At 45.8% G+C, this 17620-nt stretch overlaps 1 protein-coding gene across 1 annotated transcript in view; it reads left to right on the top strand.

Moving 5' to 3' along the window:
- Window positions 1–645: 645 nt before the first annotated feature.
- grid2ipb (glutamate receptor, ionotropic, delta 2 (Grid2) interacting protein, b) overlaps window positions 646–17620 on the top strand; it is a gene marked incomplete at both ends in the record, with an annotated part of 27203 nt that continues 10228 nt past the window's right edge. Inside the window, 5 exons of the mRNA XM_084141872.1 lie at window positions 646–736; window positions 1477–1613; window positions 1838–1954; window positions 2244–2579; window positions 2820–2974. Coding sequence (XP_083997998.1) covers window positions 646–736; window positions 1477–1613; window positions 1838–1954; window positions 2244–2579; window positions 2820–2974 — 836 coding nt within the window. The remainder of the gene's footprint in view (window positions 737–1476; window positions 1614–1837; window positions 1955–2243; window positions 2580–2819; window positions 2975–17620) is intronic.

Below are 17620 nucleotides of genomic sequence, written 5' to 3'. Positions count from 1 at the left end.
CCCTGCTCCTTCTCAATGGGACTGAGCATTGGGGCACACTAACACACACACACACTAACACACACACACACTTACACACCAGCACACACACACTACAATACACCCCACACACATGAACGCACCCAGGCAGACACTCTAATTAGTGCGCTCATCAACCCCTCCTTGATCGACACACACACAGTGATTCTGGGCCAGTCTCCGTCCCTTGGAGAGGCACCTAGCCGTGAGAGAGAGCAGGAAAAGAGACAGAGGAGTATTTATAGAAGAAAATGGGGCCTCACAATACCCTTTTTAGAGAGAGGTTTTATTAAGGAACAGAGTGGAGCGAGAGCGTCCCAGTTTTATGATTAACACTGTGTAAACGGGCTGGAGGACTGCAAGGGCACACTCTGGGAGGAGATTCTGGAGCAACTCTGTGACAAGTCTTCACCGGTGTTTCATGCACTGTCACCCCTTTCTCGTGTTGAGGTGGCAATGTGGATGACTCTGAAGATAGGGTATTTTGAATTGGCAACCCATCTTGTTGAAATGGGTGCTGTTGTTGTGGTCCGAGGGGCTTTTTTACTCTGGTGAAACAGTTAGGAAGCCAGGTTGGATATTAGCTCACAGGCAGGCCACCTGCAGTTTGATCAAGTCTGATACAAGATGAAGAAATTTCTGCAGAACAAGAAAGGCAGATACTCTTTCAGGAACCAGAACAAGCCTGCCGTCCCTCGCTATCCATCTAAAGATGACTGTAAGTCTGTCTGTATGACTTTCATCCACTTATTGAAACACATTACTGTACTGTTTCAAGACTTTGGAGGTTGAAAGCAGAAACTGACTCTGTTGTAGGGTTAATGTTAGATTATCTGTTAAACATGATCAGACAGAATAGATATTTGTATAATTCTATATTTGGCATGTGTGACCTGTCGTGTCAGGGACGTTTTTGGAAGCAAACTCATGTAGGTTTATTCATGCTGATCCTGTTTCAATGCTATACCTGTTAAAGTTTATATAATGTTATAAAGCTTCCAAAATGATGCATTAGTGATTTGAGTGTATTACCACAAAAAGCACGATAAGCTGCACTCCTAGATTTAAATGTGTTTTCTGTGTTTGGCTATGGCAGATATTTTTGCATAGAAAACATTGCGTCTTATATGCTTGAGTCACTCTCATGCAAGCAATAGTTTGATATTATTTCAGAGCCTTCCGTCAGATAGAGAGAGATTCAGTGAACTTGGATGTACAGTAAAATTGATTAACTTTGGAAGAGAGTGCTTCACGCTCCTCGAGGGCAAGTACTCTTAGATGCCTTTGGAGTTGTGTTCGAGGTCAGCGACCCCAAGGGTTCGACAGGGGCTGAGAGCACCGCACTGCTTCTCATCTCAATCCACAGGCGACAGAACATCTTTCAGTTGATTCTCGTCATACTCCATGTGTTTCTTCATATTCCTCTCCTCTTCGTCATTCTTATTTTCTCTCGTGTAGTCATTGCGATGCCGACGTCCAATCAGGGCTGGCCAGAGGAGTTTGGCTTCCAGCTGGGAGGAAGTGGTCCCAGCTACATCCTGTCTGTGGAGGAGGGGAGCAGTGCCTACCTGGCGGGGCTGCAGCCAGGTGACCAGGTCAGAGAGATTCTAGATTCTAAACTAAACCGAAAGGCCCAATCAGCAATTATTATAATCCTTTATTTAACCATTATTTAACAAGGCAAGTCAATTGACAAACATGCATTTAATAGTACTACAGGTATGTTAATACTACGATGGTATGATAATAGTATGAACAGGGATTTATACTGGAAAAGCTGTTTCTCTGTCTCTTCCTTATTCTGTCTCTCTGTGACCAGGTGCTGGAGATCGAGGGCCAGAATGTGTGCACTTTGGGATTCCAGGCCGTTATCGCCATCGCTCAGACCCAGAGGAACATCCCTCCCAGCATCGGAGTGGTGTCTCGCATCCAGCAGGTCTGAACTCGCTCTGACTGGGACTCACCTGGCACCATCATACTGTAGCACAATGTTTGATACTTCGGATTTTAAGTATTTCTGTATTTCTGTTTGTGCCTACTGAAAATCTGACTCACTGTATTTCTGATACCTCATGTAACCTCAGAAACTGTAGGGGCAATGCTGGATTTGTCATGCTAATATCATCGGCAAGGCCATACTTTTCAAGTCATTAGTGAAAATAATTTCTCTCTATCTTAATATAATACAGTGAAAGTTAAATAAGAATTCAATCTCTGCCTCTCAGATGGACATCACCCCGGGTCCTGACGGTCGTTTCGGCTTCACCATCGTGGGAGACTGCCCCCTTCTGGTGGAGGACTGTTCCCCCTGCTCTCCGGCAGGACGGGGTGGCCTGCGGGCCGGCGACTACGTCATGGAGGTCAATGGGATCCCGGTGAGGCAGCACGAGATGGCGGCGGCGCTGATCAAGGCATCCCAGGGGCGTACTCTGAGGCTGGGGGTGCTGTGTCTGGGGCCCAGACGGAAAGTACGCAGCAGTGAGAATATGGATGAGATACAGCCTGAGGGAGACGGGATGAGGACGGACCGCAAACACAAGGCCCTGGAGTTCAACAGGAAGGTGAGGCTTTCAATTAAACTAACTGTTATATGACTTGGAGCTATACAGGGGAATATTGATGTTCAGAGAAAACAACATTTTGAAAGAGACACTTTACTGTTAGAAAATCATTACGCAAGCCTACTGAGCTTACTTCCTTAGTTAACTAATTTGATACTTCTTTGTAAAGGTTTACCATCTTTCTTTAGGGAGTCTGTATACAATATAGGCCCTTCAACAACAGTTATTGATATCTTTCAGATTGACCAGATTTTGGGGGAGGAGCCTGAGGTGAAGGAGAAGCTGTTTGCGGTGCTGAAGCAGTACGCTGCGGAGAAGAAGGTTGATTGGCTGGCCTCTGTCCTCCCAGACATCCTCACCACTGACGAGCAGCAGACGCTCATCGGCCACATCAGGTACCTACCCTTGAATCTCTGCTCCCAATGGTATCATTTACATTTACATTTACATTTACAGTATCATCCATAGACTGTAAAAATAAAAGATATATACTGTAGATATCATCTGCGGTTTTGTTCAGTAAAGGCTCTTGAGATAGAGGAGGTAGCTTACCACCTGTACTCCCTGCTGAACATGACTCAGATTATGCCCACAGAGATACATTCAATCCTTCCCATTTCTACATATAGACATCCTAGTACAATCCAGGTGGGATGCAGCCTCCTAAAATCCCAATTTCTGAGTCCCAATGAAAAGTAATGGTAATCTATGGGGATTATTTGGCGATGGGTGTAAACAGGCTTTTCCTTTTGCTCATTTTGCTGGTGGAGGGATTACGGGGAGCTTGCTTAGTGTCAAGCATTATGAATGTTATCACAATGTGCTTTAGATGGACCCCATCTGCTGCAGACAGGGCTCAGGGTAAACCCACAGTGACCCTCCTGTTAGGTAAAACTGGTAGGGGTGTGAGTGAAACTGCATAGCCTCAGAGCCAAAATGGAGTCTTCAAATCAAATCTAATCTAATCAAGCTTTATTTATACAGCACATTTCAGACATGGAAAAAAACATAATGTGCTTCACAGGAAAAAAACAAATAAAAACAATGCATTTTTTTTCTCAATATTTACTACACAACAAACATAAGATAAAAAACAAAAGAATAACAATAAAAACTGAACGACTAAAAAGCCCCCTAAGGAAAAGCAAAGCTAAAAAGTGTGTTTTAAGATCTCTTTTAAATATGTCCACAGTTTTGGCCCCCCTCAGGTTTGCTGCCAGGCTATTCCAAAGGCTGGGGGCATAGTAACTAAAGGCTGCCTCTCCATGCCTCTTGGTCCTAGACTTTGGGATAGTTAAAAGGCCAGTGCCAGAGGACCTGTGGGACCTACTGGGTACATAACTTAAAAGCATGTCTGACATGTATTGGGGTGCACAATCTTGGATTGATTTCAAAACCAATAGAATAATCTTAAAATGTATTCTAAAACTCACAGGCAGCCAATGCAGAGACCTTAAAACCAGTGTAATGTATGCTCTCCGTCTGGTCTTGGTCAGTACCCGTGCTGCAGCATTCTGTATGTTTTGCAGTTGACCAATGGCTTTCTTGGGTAGACTAGACAGGAGAGCATTACAGTAGTCAAGCCTGCTTGTAATAAAAGCATGGATGAGTCTCTCTGTATCAGCCTGAGAGAGAAACGTCCGCACCTTGGCAATGTTCCTCAGGTGGTAAAAAGCTATTTTGGTCACATTCCTACTGTGTGATTCGAAATTGAGTTTATAATCTAAAATAACACCTAGGTTTTCTACCTGGTGTTTCATCTTTATTGCCCGTGAATTAAAACGTGAGGCCAGATTCTCTCTCTGTAATTTGACTCCAACAATACAGTGGCTTGCGAAAGTATTCACCCTCATTTTTCCTATTTTGTTGCCGTACAACCTGGAATTTAAATGGATTTTTGGGGGGTTTGTATCATTTGATTTGCACAACATGCCTACCACTTTGAAGATGCAAAATATTTTTTTATTGTGAAACAAACAAGAAATAAGACAAAAAAACAGAATACTTGAGCGTGCATAACTATTCACCCCCCCAAAGTCAATACCTTGTAGAGCCACCTTTTGCAGCAATTACAGCTGCAAGTCTCTTGGGGTATGTCTCTATAAGCTTGGCACATCTAGCCACTGGGATTTTTGCCCATTCTTCAAGGCAAAACTGCTCCAGCTCCTTCAAGTTGGATGGGTTCCGCTGGTGTACAGCAATCTTTAAGTCATACCACAGATTCTCAAGTGGATTGAGCTCTGGGCTTTGACCAGGCCATTCCAAGACATTTAAATGTTTCCCCTTAAACCACTCGAGTGTTGCTTTAGCAGTATGCTTAGGGTAATTGTCCTGCTTGAAGGTGAACCTCCATCCCAGTCTCAAATCTCTGGAAGACTGAAACAGGTTTCCCTCAAGAATTTCCCTGTATTTAGCGCCATCCATAATTCCTTAAATTCTGACCAGTTTCCCAGTCCCTGCCGATGAAAAACATGGTGTTCTCGGGGTGATGAGAGGTGTTGGGTTTGCGCCAGACATAGCGTTTTCCTTGACGGCCAAAAAGCTCAATTTTAGTCTCATCTGACCAGAGTACCTTCTTCCATATGTTTGGGGAGTCTCCCACATGCCTTTTGGCGAACACCAAACGTGTTTGCTTATTTTTTTCTGGCCACTCTTCTGTAAATCCCAGCTCTGTTGAGTGTACGGCTTAAAGTGGTCCTATGGACAGATACTCCAATCTCTGCTGTGGAGCTTTGCAGCTCCTTCAGGGTTATCTTTGGTATCTTTGTTGCCTCTCTGATTAATGCCCTCCTTGCCTGGTCCGTGAGTTTTGGTGGGCGGCCTTCTCTTGGCAGGTTTGTTGTGGTGACATATTCTTTCCATTTTTTTATAATGGATTTAATGGTGGTCTGTGGGATGTTCAAAGTTTCAGATATTTTTTTATAACCCAACCCTGATCTGTACTTCTCCACAACTTTGTCCCTGACCTGTTTGTTTGGAGAGCTCCTTAGTCTTCATGGTGCCGCTTGCTTGGTGGTGCCCATTGCTTAGTGGTGTTGCAGACTCTGGGGCCTTTCAGAACAGGTGTATATATACTGAGATCAGGTGACAGATCATGTGACACTTAGATTGCACACAGGTGGACTTTATTTAACTAATTATGTGACTTCTGAAGGTAATTTGTTGCACCAGATCTTATTTACGGGCTTCATAGCAAAGGCGGTGAATACATATGCACGCACCACTTTTCCGTTATTTATTTTGTATAATTTTTTGAAACAAGTCATTTTTTTCATTTCACTTCAACAATTTGGACTATTTTGTGTATGTCCATTACATGAAATCCAAATAAAAATCCATTTAAATTACAGGTTGTAATGCAACAAAATAGGAAAAATGCCAAGGGGGATTAATACTTTTGCAAGGCACTGTAAGTACCTTGGTCTTGTCTTGATTTAGCTGGAGGAAGTTGTGAGCCATTCAAGTATTTAAATCACTACTACAGTCTAATAATTTATCTGTGGAGCTAAAATCCTCTGGTGACACAGAAATGTAAAGTTGTGTATCGTCTGTGTAGCAGTGAAAATCAATGCTGTGCTTTCTGATAACGCTGCCAAGGGGTAACATATATAAACTGAACAGTACCAGACCTAAAATCGAACCCTGTGGAACGCAACGTGTGGTATGTATTTTGAGTTATGAGTTATGTTCACCAAGGGTGACAAAAAACTCTCGACCGGTAAAATAGGTCCTAAACCAATTTAGAACTGGAAATGAGAGGCCAACCCACCTCTCCAGTCTGTCCAGAAGGACATCATGGTCAACAGTGTTGAATGCAGCACTTAAATCCAAGAGTACAAGGACGGAGAGCTGTTTGGTATCTGTGTTGGCTCTAAGGTCATTTACCACTTTAACTAAGGCTGTCTCTGTGCTGTGGTGGGCCGAAAACCAAATAGGAATTTTTCAAAAATACAGCTGGCACTTCAAAAATAATTTAGTGGTTTGAAAACCAATTTCTCCAGAACCTTTCTTAAGAATGGAAGGTTGGAGATTGGTCGAAAATTGATAAGAGCTGAAGAATCTAGATTACTTTTCTTCAGAAGGGGTTTCACCATAGCAGTTTTTAGTGCAGTAGGGAAAGTGCCTGTGAATAACAATAGCTTGCACCTCTTCAGATATGCAATTAAAAACTGTTTTGAAGAAGGTGGTGGGGATAGGCAGGTAGAAGGCTTAAGTTGTGATATCACTTTCCTGAGCATGTCTGTGTCAACCAGGGAAAATAAATCCATAGTGCCTTTGCGTGGTAGGTTAGGGCACATATCATCAAACTTCTCATCAGGTCTTGCTTGACTGATACTCAGCCTAATGTTTGTTATCTTATCTCTGAAATATGCCACAAACTCATCACATTTAGGTTTGCGGGGGTAGAATTTAGCAGGCCATCAATGGTCGAGAAGAGCACTCTCAAATTATTCTGATTATTAGTGATCAAGTTAGAAAAATGAGCCCATCTGGCATTTCTAAATGCCTTGTTATATATGCCATTTATAACTGAGATGTGGTTTTCCTGGGTTACAGCAAGGTCAGTGTACTTAGAAAGCAGGTTTTCCTTTTCTCGCAGCCAAGCTAACAGCCAGAGGATCTCTTCCCTAAGAGGCTTGATGGTGGTACATTTAGGGCAGACAAATCCCTGTCCATTTTCCAGTTCCACCTTATCTTTGTCTTGTGATTGTGTGGAAATCATCTCACACCTGAAGCATTTGTGCCCAGCCATGGATAAAAACACTGGTGGGCTAGCACTGCTAGCGTTATCCTGCTCCATCTTGAGCCAAATCAAATGGGTTACTGACAGACCTGCCAGATAGTATTTGGCGGTGTTCACAATAATTTAGTGTGGTCGTATCAAATTCACAAATGTTGGCAGCATTGTTCCTGTCTGAGATCAGCTCAAGGATCTGTAAATATTGTAATCATCACTGTCTCTGCCTTTTTGAATGATTTTTTTTTGTTTGTGACCTCAACTGAACTCAGAGAATACTGGCTGCTATGGCTAAAGACTTATGTTGTTAGACATTTTAATGAAGAATTACTTGCATAACCATTTGTCTTATGTCTTTTCATGTGTGAAAACGACCAACGAGACTCTCACTAAACCCTTAACCAAGTACAATTTTTCCTTTAGGGGTGTGGAGATTACTGTTACTTCCATACCTTATGAAGGAAGTAAGTTAGAGAGGGAGATGGGCATCTGTCATGTGAGATGACACTTCCTGTCTGTCTCTAAGTCTTTAATCTGATTGGTTGGTATGAGGAATCCATCTGAGGGAATGTGGACCATGTGGTCATCCGGCTGGGGTCTTACTTCAGAGGGGAAACTTTACTAATGAGCTGTAACCAGACCACATCTTTGATTATCTGACCTTAACCTGTATTTACTAGAAGGAGGCAACTACACAGAGGTAAACAATGTGGATGTGGTGGATTGTGGGTATTGTAGTTCCAAGTAATGCAGTTTAATCATATCAGTGTCACTTACTGGTACAGTCTTTACCGTGAAATGCTTGCTTATGAGCCCTTCCCAACGATGCAGAGTTTAAAAATAATAATGATAAATAACAATAATAAATAATACAAATAAAATAGTAACACAAGAAGAATGAAATAAAATACACAAGAATGTAGCCATGTACAGGGAGTACCAGTACCAGATCAACGTGCAGAGGTACAAGGTATTTAAGGTAGATATGTACAGTACCAGTCAAAAGTTTGGACACACCTACTCATTCAAGGGTTTTTCTTTATTTGTACTATTTTTTACATTGTAGAATAATAGTGAAGATATCAACACTATGAAATAACACATGGAATCATGTAGTAAACAAAAGAGTTTAAACAAATCTGTCACGGTTTCGGCCGAGGCTGCCTCTCTCCCTTGTTCGGGCGGGCTTCGGCGTTCGTCGTCTCCGGAATTCTAGCTGCCACCGATTGATGTTTCATGTTCGTTTGCTTTTGTCTGTTTGTTTCTACACCTGTTTCTGTTTTGTAGTAATTAGTGTCCTATAAGTTTCTCGTTGTGTTTGTCTTGTGTTGTGTGTGATTGTTACCGTCAGTCTGTGTATTGCTCGGTTGAGCGTTATTTTTCTCCACTGTTTGCTGGAGCGTTCGTTGCACTTGTGTGTGCACTTATTTCATCCTGACGCACCTGTTTGTGCGCATTGTCTTTTCGCCTTCGTGCGTATTTTGCTGTCAGGCTTATTTTGTCCTGTTGCCTGTGTTTAGGCAGGAATACAGCTTTTTGGAATTCAGTCTGCTTCCTGCGTTTGATTCCTACACCACACCTACAACACGACCTGACAGAATCACACACCTTACAGTATGGAATCAGCAGGAGCCGAAGCAGCACATTCAAGACTGGAAACCCAGGTTCGGGAACAGCAAGAGCAGCTCCTGCAGATGGGGGCCGCCCTGCAGGAGGTGATGACCACCCTCCGAGGCTGGGGTCCGCCTCCACCGCCAGCCGCCCTGCCAGCACCATCGGCCAGCCCACCCAGTCCAGCGCCGGAACCTCGCGGAGTCCGACTATCTCTCCCGAGGTCCTACGACGGGACCGCAGCTGGGTGTCAGGGATTCCTGCTCCAGGTAGAGCTGTACCTGGCCACAGTACATCCGGCACCTTCAGGGCATGAGAGCGTGTCCGCCCTGATCTCCTGCCTGGCCGGTAAAGCGTTGGAGTGGGCCAACGCGGAGTGGAGGAAGATCGACGCCACGACTATTACATACACCGAGTTCTCCCGCCGCTTTAGGGCGGTGTTCGACCATCCCCCGGAGGGGAAAGCGGCGGGGGAGCGTCTGGTCTTCCTCAGGCAGGGGAGGAGGAGTGCCCAGGAATTCGCACTCGAATTCCGTACTCTAGCGGCAGATGCAGGGTGGAATGAGCGGGCCCTCATCGATCTATACCGATGTAGCCTCAGAGAGGACGTCCGTCGGGAGCTGGCCTGTCGGGACACCAGTCTCACTTTCGACCAGCTGGTTGACATGTCAATCAGGTTAGATAACCTATTGGCTACCCGCGGACGTCCTGAGGGGGGTCCGTCCATTCCATCCTCCAGCGCATCCGAGCCGTGTCCTATGGAGCTCGGGGGCGCTGGCGCTAGAGATAGGAGGAGTCGGCAGACTAGGGGGTCCATCCACTGCACCAACTGTGGTCGGGGAGGACACACCGCGGCTAGGTGCTGGGGATGGCCTCCTAGGGGAGATGACGACAGGTCCCGCACTGGGGATTCCTTCCAGGTGAGTAGGCGCCCCACTCACCCAGAGCTCTCTGTTGCCCATTTCTGTATGCCTGTATGTTTTCCACAGGTAGCACCTCATGCCCAGCATAAGGCGCTGGTAGATTCAGGCGCAGCTGGGAATTTTATTGATAAAAAGTTTTGTTTAGCGTTAGGGATTCCCCTCATTCCTGTTGATGTTCCTTTTCCCGTTCACGCCCTAGATAGTCGTCCGTTGGGTACGGGCTTGATCAGGGAGGTCACGGCGCCACTTAGGATGTGTGCGCAGGGGGATCATCAGGAGATGATTCAGCTGTTCCTGATTGACTCTCCTGCGTATCCGGTGGTGCTGGGCATGCCCTGGTTGAGTACCCATAACCCAGTGATTTCGTGGCAGGAGAGGGCTCTGATGGAGTGGTCTGCTCAGTGTGTGGGTAGATGTTTGGGCGTTTCCGTAGGGGCTACCTCGGTGGAGAGTCCAAACCAGGTGCCCGCATTGCACATTCCACCTGAGTATGGGGATTTGGCTATCGCGTTTAGTAAGGCGAGGGCGACGCGGTTGCCACCCCATAGGCAGGGGGATTGTGCGATAAACCTTCAGGCAGGAGCTGCGCTCCCACGGAGTCATGTGTATCCTCTGTCTCAGGAGGAGAAGAAAGCTATGGAGATTTACATAGACGAATCGCTGAGACAAGGATACATACGGCCGTCCACTTCCCCCGCGTCCTCGAGTTTCTTTTTCGTGAAGAAGAAGGATGGTGGGTTGCGTCCGTGCATCGATTACCGTGGTCTCAATCAGATTACGGTGAAGTATAGTTATCCACTCCCGCTGATTGCGACCATGACTGAGTCGTTGCATGGGGCGCGTTTCTTCACGAAATTAGATCTCAGGAGCGCGTACAACTTGGTGCGCATCAAGAAGGATGATGAATGGAAAACAGCCTTTAGTACCACCTCGGGCCATTACGAGTATCTAGTCATGCCATACGGGTTGATGAATGCTCCGTCGGTCTTCCAATCATTTGTGGATGAGATCTTCAGGGACATGCAGGGACAGGGAGTCGTTGTGTACATAGATGACATTCTCGTGTACTCACCTACCCGTGTCGAGCATGTGGCCCTGGTGCGCAGAGTGTTGCGGAGGCTGGTGGAGCACGACCTGTATGTGAAGGCAGAGAAGTGTCTGTTTTTCCAGGAGTCTATCTCCTTTTTGGGGTATCAGTTGTCAGCGTCAGGGGTGAAGATGGAGGTAGACCGAGCGTCGGCCGTGCGTAATTGGCAAACACCAACCACTGTGAAAGAGGTGCAGCAGTTTTTGGGGTTTGCGAATTACTACCGGAGGTTTATCCGGGGTTTTGGGCAAGTGGCAGCTCCCATCACGTCTCTCTTGAAGGGGGGTCCGGTGCGTCTGCAGTGGTCAGTCGAGGCGGACAGGGCGTTTGGGAGGCTGAAGGACCTGTTTACCTCGGCTCCGGTGCTGGCGCATCCGGATCCCTCTTTACCATTTCAGGTAGAGGTGGACGCGTCTGAGGCCGGTATTGGCGCCGTGCTTTCACAACGGTCAGGCGCGCCACCTAAACTCCGCCCCTGTGCCTTCTATTCCAAGAAGCTCAGCCCGGCGGAGCGAAATTATGACATAGGGGACAGGGAGCTGTTAGCTGTGGTACAGGCCCTTAAGGTGTGGAGGCACTGGCTTGAGGGGGCTCAACACCCTTTCCTCATTTTGACGGACCACCGTAACCTGGAGTACATCCGGGCAGCGAGGAGGCTGAACCCTCGGCAGGCTAGATGGAGTATGTTTTTGACCCGTTTCTCTTTTAAGATCACCTACATCCCTGGGTCACAAAACGGGAAGGCAGATGCGCTGTCTCGGCTGTATGACGGGGAGGAGAGGTTCGTGGAGCCCACTCCCATACTGCCGGAGTCGTGTCTAGTGGCACCGGTGGTGTGGGAGCTCGATTCTGAGCTCGAGCGGGCATTACGCACCGACCCTAGTCCACCACAATGCCCGGAGGGTCGGAAGTATGTTCCGCTCGAGTGTCGGGATCGATTGATCTATTGGGCTCACACGTCACCCTCCTCTGGACACCCGGGTATCGGCCGGACAGTGCACTGTCTTAGTGCCAAATATTGGTGGCCCACGTTGGCCAGGGATGTGAGGGTTTATGTTTCCTCCTGCTCGGTGTGCGCCCAGTGTAAGGCGCCTAGACATCTGCCTAGGGGTAAGTTACTGCCCCTGCCCGTTCCACAACGACCATGGTCCCACCTCTCGGTGGATTTTATAACTGACCTTCCCCTCTCTCAAGGGAATACTACCATCCTGGTCGTTGTGGACCGGTTCTCTAAGGCCTGTCGTTTGCTCCCCATGCCGGGTCTTCCTACTGCCCTGCAGACCGCCGAAGCTATATTCACCCATGTGTTCCGGCACTACGGGGTGCCCGAGGACATTGTGGCTGACCGAGGTCCCCAATTCACCTCCAGAGTCTGGAGAGCTTTTATGGAGCGGTTGGGGGTCTCGGTGAGCCTCACCTCGGGTTACCACCCGGAGAGTAATGGGCAGGTGGAACGCGTTAACCAGGATGTGGGTAGGTTTCTCAGAACGTACTGCCGGGATCGGCCGGAGGAGTGGGCGAGATATGTGCCCTGGGCCGAGATGGCACAGAACTCTCTCCGCCACTCCTCCACCCAACTAACCCCTTTTCAGTGTGTTTTGGGGTACCAGCCGGTTCTGGCACCATGGCATGAGAGCCAGATCGAGGCCCCCGCTGTGGATGAGTGGGTGCGGCGCTCGGAGGAGACGTGGGACGCTGCACACGTCCATCTGCAGCGTGCCATACGTCGACAGAAGACGAGCGCCGACCTACACCGCAGTGAGGGGCCAGTGTACGCACCTGGAGATCGAGTCTGGCTCTCTGCCAGAAACCTGCCCCTCCGCCTGCCCTGTCGGAAGCTGGGTCGGCGGTTTGTAGGGCCATTTAAAGTCCTGAGAAGGTTGAACGAGGTATGTTATAGATTACAGTTACCAGTTGAGTATAAGTGTATTAACCCCTCGTTCCATGTGTCCCTTCTCAGGCCGGTGGTAGCAGGCCCACTCCAAGAACATGAGATCTTGGAGACCCCCCCGCCCCCGTTGGACATCGAGGGGGTACCGGCGTACACCGTGAGATCCATCTTGGATTCTAGACGTCGGAGAGGGGGTCTTCAGTATCTAGTGGAGTGGGAGGGGTACGGTCCGGAGGAGCGGTGCTGGGTGCCGAGGAGAGACATCTTGGACCCGTCGCTCCTGACGGAATTCCATCGGGGGTATCCGACGCGCCCTGCGCCGCGGCCTCCGGGTCGTCCCCAAGGCCGGAGTCGGCGCGCGTCTGGAGCCGCGCGTCAAGGGGGGGGTACTGTCACGGTTTCGGCCGAGGCTGCCTCTCTCCCTTGTTCGGGCGGGCTTCGGCGTTCGTCGTCTCCGGAATTCTAGCTGCCACCGATTGATGTTTCATGTTCGTTTGCTTTTGTCTGTTTGTTTCTACACCTGTTTCTGTTTTGTAGTAATTAGTGTCCTATAAGTTTCTCGTTGTGTTTGTCTTGTGTTGTGTGTGATTGTTACCGTCAGTCTGTGTATTGCTCGGTTGAGCGTTATTTTTCTCCACTGTTTGCTGGAGCGTTCGTTGCACTTGTGTGTGCACTTATTTCATCCTGACGCACCTGTTTGTGCGCATTGTCTTTTCGCCTTCGTGCGTATTTTGCTGTCAGGCTTATTTTGTCCTGTTGCCTGTGTTTAGGCAGGAATACAGCTTTTTGGAATTCAGTCTGCTTCCTGCGTTTGATTCCTACACCACACCTACAACACGACCTGACAAAATCAAAGTATATTTAATATTTGAGAATCTTCAAATAGCCACCCTTTGCCTTGATGACAGCTTTGCACACTCTTGGCATTCTCTCAACCAGCTTCACCTGGAATGCTTTTCCAACAGTCTTGAAGGAGTTCCCACATATGCTGAGCACTTGTTGGCTGCTTTTCCTTAACTCTTCGGTCCGACTCATCCCAAACCATCTCAATTTGGTTGAGGTCGGGGGATTGTGGAGGCCAGGTCATCTGATGCAGCACTCCATCACTCTCCTTCTTTGGGTCATTGTCCTGTTGAAAAACAAATGATAGTCCCACTAAACCCAAACCAGATGGGATAGCGTATCGCTACAGAATGCTGTGGTAGCCATGCTGGTTAAGTGTGCCTTGAATTCTAAATTAATCACAGACAGTGTCACCAGCAAAGCACCCCTACACCATAACACCTCCTCCTCCATGTTTTACGGTGGGAAATACACATGCGGCGATCATCTGTTCACCCACACCACGTCTCACAAAGACACGGCGGTTGGAACCAAAAATCTCCAATTTGGACTCCAGACCAAAGGACAAATTTCCACCGCTTGTGTTTCTTGGCCCAAGCAGGTCTCTTCTTCTTATTCGTGTCCTTTAGTAGTGGTGTCTTTGCAGCAATTCGACCATGAAGGCCTGATTCACACAGTCCCCTCTGAACAGTTGATGTTGAGATGTGCCTGTTACTTGAACTCTGTGAAGCATTTATTTGTGCTGCAATTTCTGAGGCTGGTAACTCTAATGAACTTATTTGAGCTGTTCTTGCCATAATATGGACTTGGTATTTTTTTTACCAGATAGGGCTATCTTCTGTATACCCCCCCCCCCCCTCCACAAATTAACTTTTAAGAAGGCACACCTGTTAACCCTCCCGTTGTCCTAGGGTCAAAATGACCCGCCACTGTGTTGAACCAACTTTATTTATTTTTTATATTTTTTGGATCATTTGTGAGAAGGAGGCAGTGATACTTTCTTTAAAGTCTCACTGCCTCCTTCTCACAAATGATCCCAAAAATATAAAAATTAAATAAAGTTGGTTCAACACAGTGGCGGGTCATTTTGACCCTAGGACAACGGGAGGGTTAATAGAAATGCATTCCAGGTGACTACCTCATGAAGCTGGTTGAGAGAATGCCAAGAGTGTGCAAAGCTGTCATCAAGGCAAAGGGTGGCTATTTGAAGAATCTCAAATATAAAATGTATTTTGATTTGTTTAACACTTTTTGGGTTACTACATGATTCCATATGTGTTATTTCATAGTTTTGATGTCTTCACTATTGTAGAAAATAGTTTAAAAAATAAAGAAAAACCCTTGAATGAGTAGTTGTTCTAAAACTTTTGACCGGTAGTGGACATGAAGACAGGGTAAAGTGACTAGGCATCAGGATAGATAATAATAAGAGTAAAATAAAGTGTGTGTATTGTGAATGTTTGTGTTGTGTCGGTGTACGTGTGTGTTATGTGTGTGTGTGTGTGTGTGTGTGTGTGTGTGTGTGTGTGTATGTAGTGTATGTGAATGTGTGTGGGTTTTGTGTGGGAGTGTCAATGTAGTGTGTGTGAGTGAGTACATATATGGTGTGTATATATAGCCTAGTGAGTGTGCGTAGGGTCAGTGCAAGATAGTCAGTGCAGATCCTTTGGGTACCATTAATAAGGTATATCAAGTAGGTAGTGATACCTAATGATTGGGGCCCTGAGTTTTTCCTCACCACATGACCAGACCAGTAAAAACTCTGGGTCCTAGTGATATGATTAGACACTCATTATAGAAATTGTTATACTGTAAGATACTGTACTATCTAAGGTTATAAGGTTATGTATGGATAATGTAATATTCAAATGCAAAGCTATTTTGTTCAATAAGATCATAAGACAGTGATTCCTGATCCCCAGAGGACAGTGAGACTTATTTCCTTCTTTGGCATTATTCTCTAAATATAGACTGAGTGACATTTAACAGGCCATGAAAATGTGTTTGTTTTACTCCACTGAATTGGACTCTCTCCCTCCTCTCCTCCTCTCTTTCTTTCTTTCTTTCTTTCTTTCTTTCTTTCTTTCTTTCTTTCTTTCTTTCTTTCTTTCTTTCTTTCTTTCTTTCTTTCTTTCTTTCTTTCTTTCTTTCTTTCTTTCTTTCTTTCTTTCTTTCTTTCTTTCTTTTTTTCTGTCTCTCTCTTTCTCGCTATTCCCCCCCCCCCCCCCCCCCTCTCATTATTCTGCTTTATGCTATTGCTCGTCTGTGTTTGGTGACCGTTCTCCCTTGACAGTTCACTGCTGGCGATGGTTCCTGGATGCACCATGCTGATTCTGTCCCATACCGTTATACTGTATTAAGACTTCAACATACCGTTTGTGAACCTATGCACTTACTCACGTTTATTATTTTATAATCCTCATAACGTTCCTTCTGATTCTGAATTATGACAGACTACTAACAGTAATGAGCTGTTTGGGGTGAGTGCTGTTTTTGGCTGTGGCACTTGCATTTGTCTTGCAGTGCTGTACTGCTGAATGCACACATCTGTTTCAGAACAGTTAGGGACTCCACAGTGTAGTGTGTCAGACTTGCCTTAGGTGGGCAGATAATTATCCTGGTTCAGTACTGTACCTGTTTGCTTTTACTATGAGAGGTAGTGTGTGTTGGCTGGCAGCCCATGCTCTTTTTCAGAGACTTGATTTAATGTTTCTACTATTTATTGTTGTGCAATGATTTAATGCAGAGGTCTGAATTACCTTTTGCAGAATTGAATTCGGTGTTGACTGTATACTTTCTTGCTTGCATATTGACTCTCAGCAGTTGAATGAGTCAACATGAAACATTTTAGGATTTTCTACCAGATTATATGAGTTATACTTTTAGTCGCTAGCGATTCCTAGAATAAGCAGTAACCTAGAATTCATCATGATAAGTGATGGGGCTTATTGTAGTATCTAATCTCTTGTATTGTTTTTTCTATTGCTAAAACTGTCCAGACTATTGTGTAATTGTAGTCTGTGAAAATGTTACCCTAAAAATGACTGAACTGAAGGTGCTATTGATCATTTGATTGATTGATTGATTGATTCCTGCCATGTTTGATGTATTGGTATATTAGTTATTGCTGCCATATTGATTGTGTTTAAGGAAGCTAAAATAATGTCAACAAAAACAGTCTTCTTTAATGTAGTGGTGCATACCGTAGAAGAGTAATGTACTGTAACTACAAAAGCCTCCTCACACATTTACAGTAAATTATAGCATCACTCCATCTAGCAAATCACTTTACAATTGACATCCACTCTCAACCATTGATCTTCCCTCATAGGTCATCATCACATTGCTCCGAGGCTCCATTTCCAGACAGATTGGAGTGTATTTGATAGGTGTATTAGAGAAGTAAAGGAGGTTTCAGCTGCATAATCACCTCCATTACTGGACAGATGCTTTATTGGCCTTAAAAGCTTCCTAATGCTGGAGGACTCAACAACCCCTTTAAACGGCACTATTTCACTACAAGCAGAATCACAAATGATTATATATCTATCTAGGTAGGAGATGCAGGCAGCAGTGATACAAAGAGTGACAAATGTCTGTTGCTAGAGCGCTCCTCACTTCCCTTATTGTTTACATGTCGTGGGTAAGAGACTGGTCACAGGTGTGTTCAGACAAACCAAGGCTGTCTGATCTTTCTGTTGGTAGCTGAATGGCAAATTGGCAATATAACACAATATTGTTGTGTACTGTTGGCTGCCCATGATGTTACTGTAGAGATATTATATATGTTGAAGCTCCATAATCACCATTATGTTACAGTACTGTATGTGTTAATGTCAGAGATCCGTTGAAACTCCAAACTGACCCTGTTTATTGATATACTGTCCAACATCTGGTCTGATGGCCACTGACCAATGACATAGTGACCCTAATCACTGGTTTGTAAAC

Source organism: Coregonus lavaretus (assembly GCF_964263955.1).
Source record: "Coregonus lavaretus genome assembly, chromosome: 25".
In the NCBI taxonomy this organism is placed as follows: Eukaryota; Metazoa; Chordata; class Actinopteri; order Salmoniformes; family Salmonidae; genus Coregonus; species Coregonus lavaretus.
Note: the sequence above shows the minus strand (reverse complement) of the source record. Positions and strands in the feature narration are given on the sequence as shown.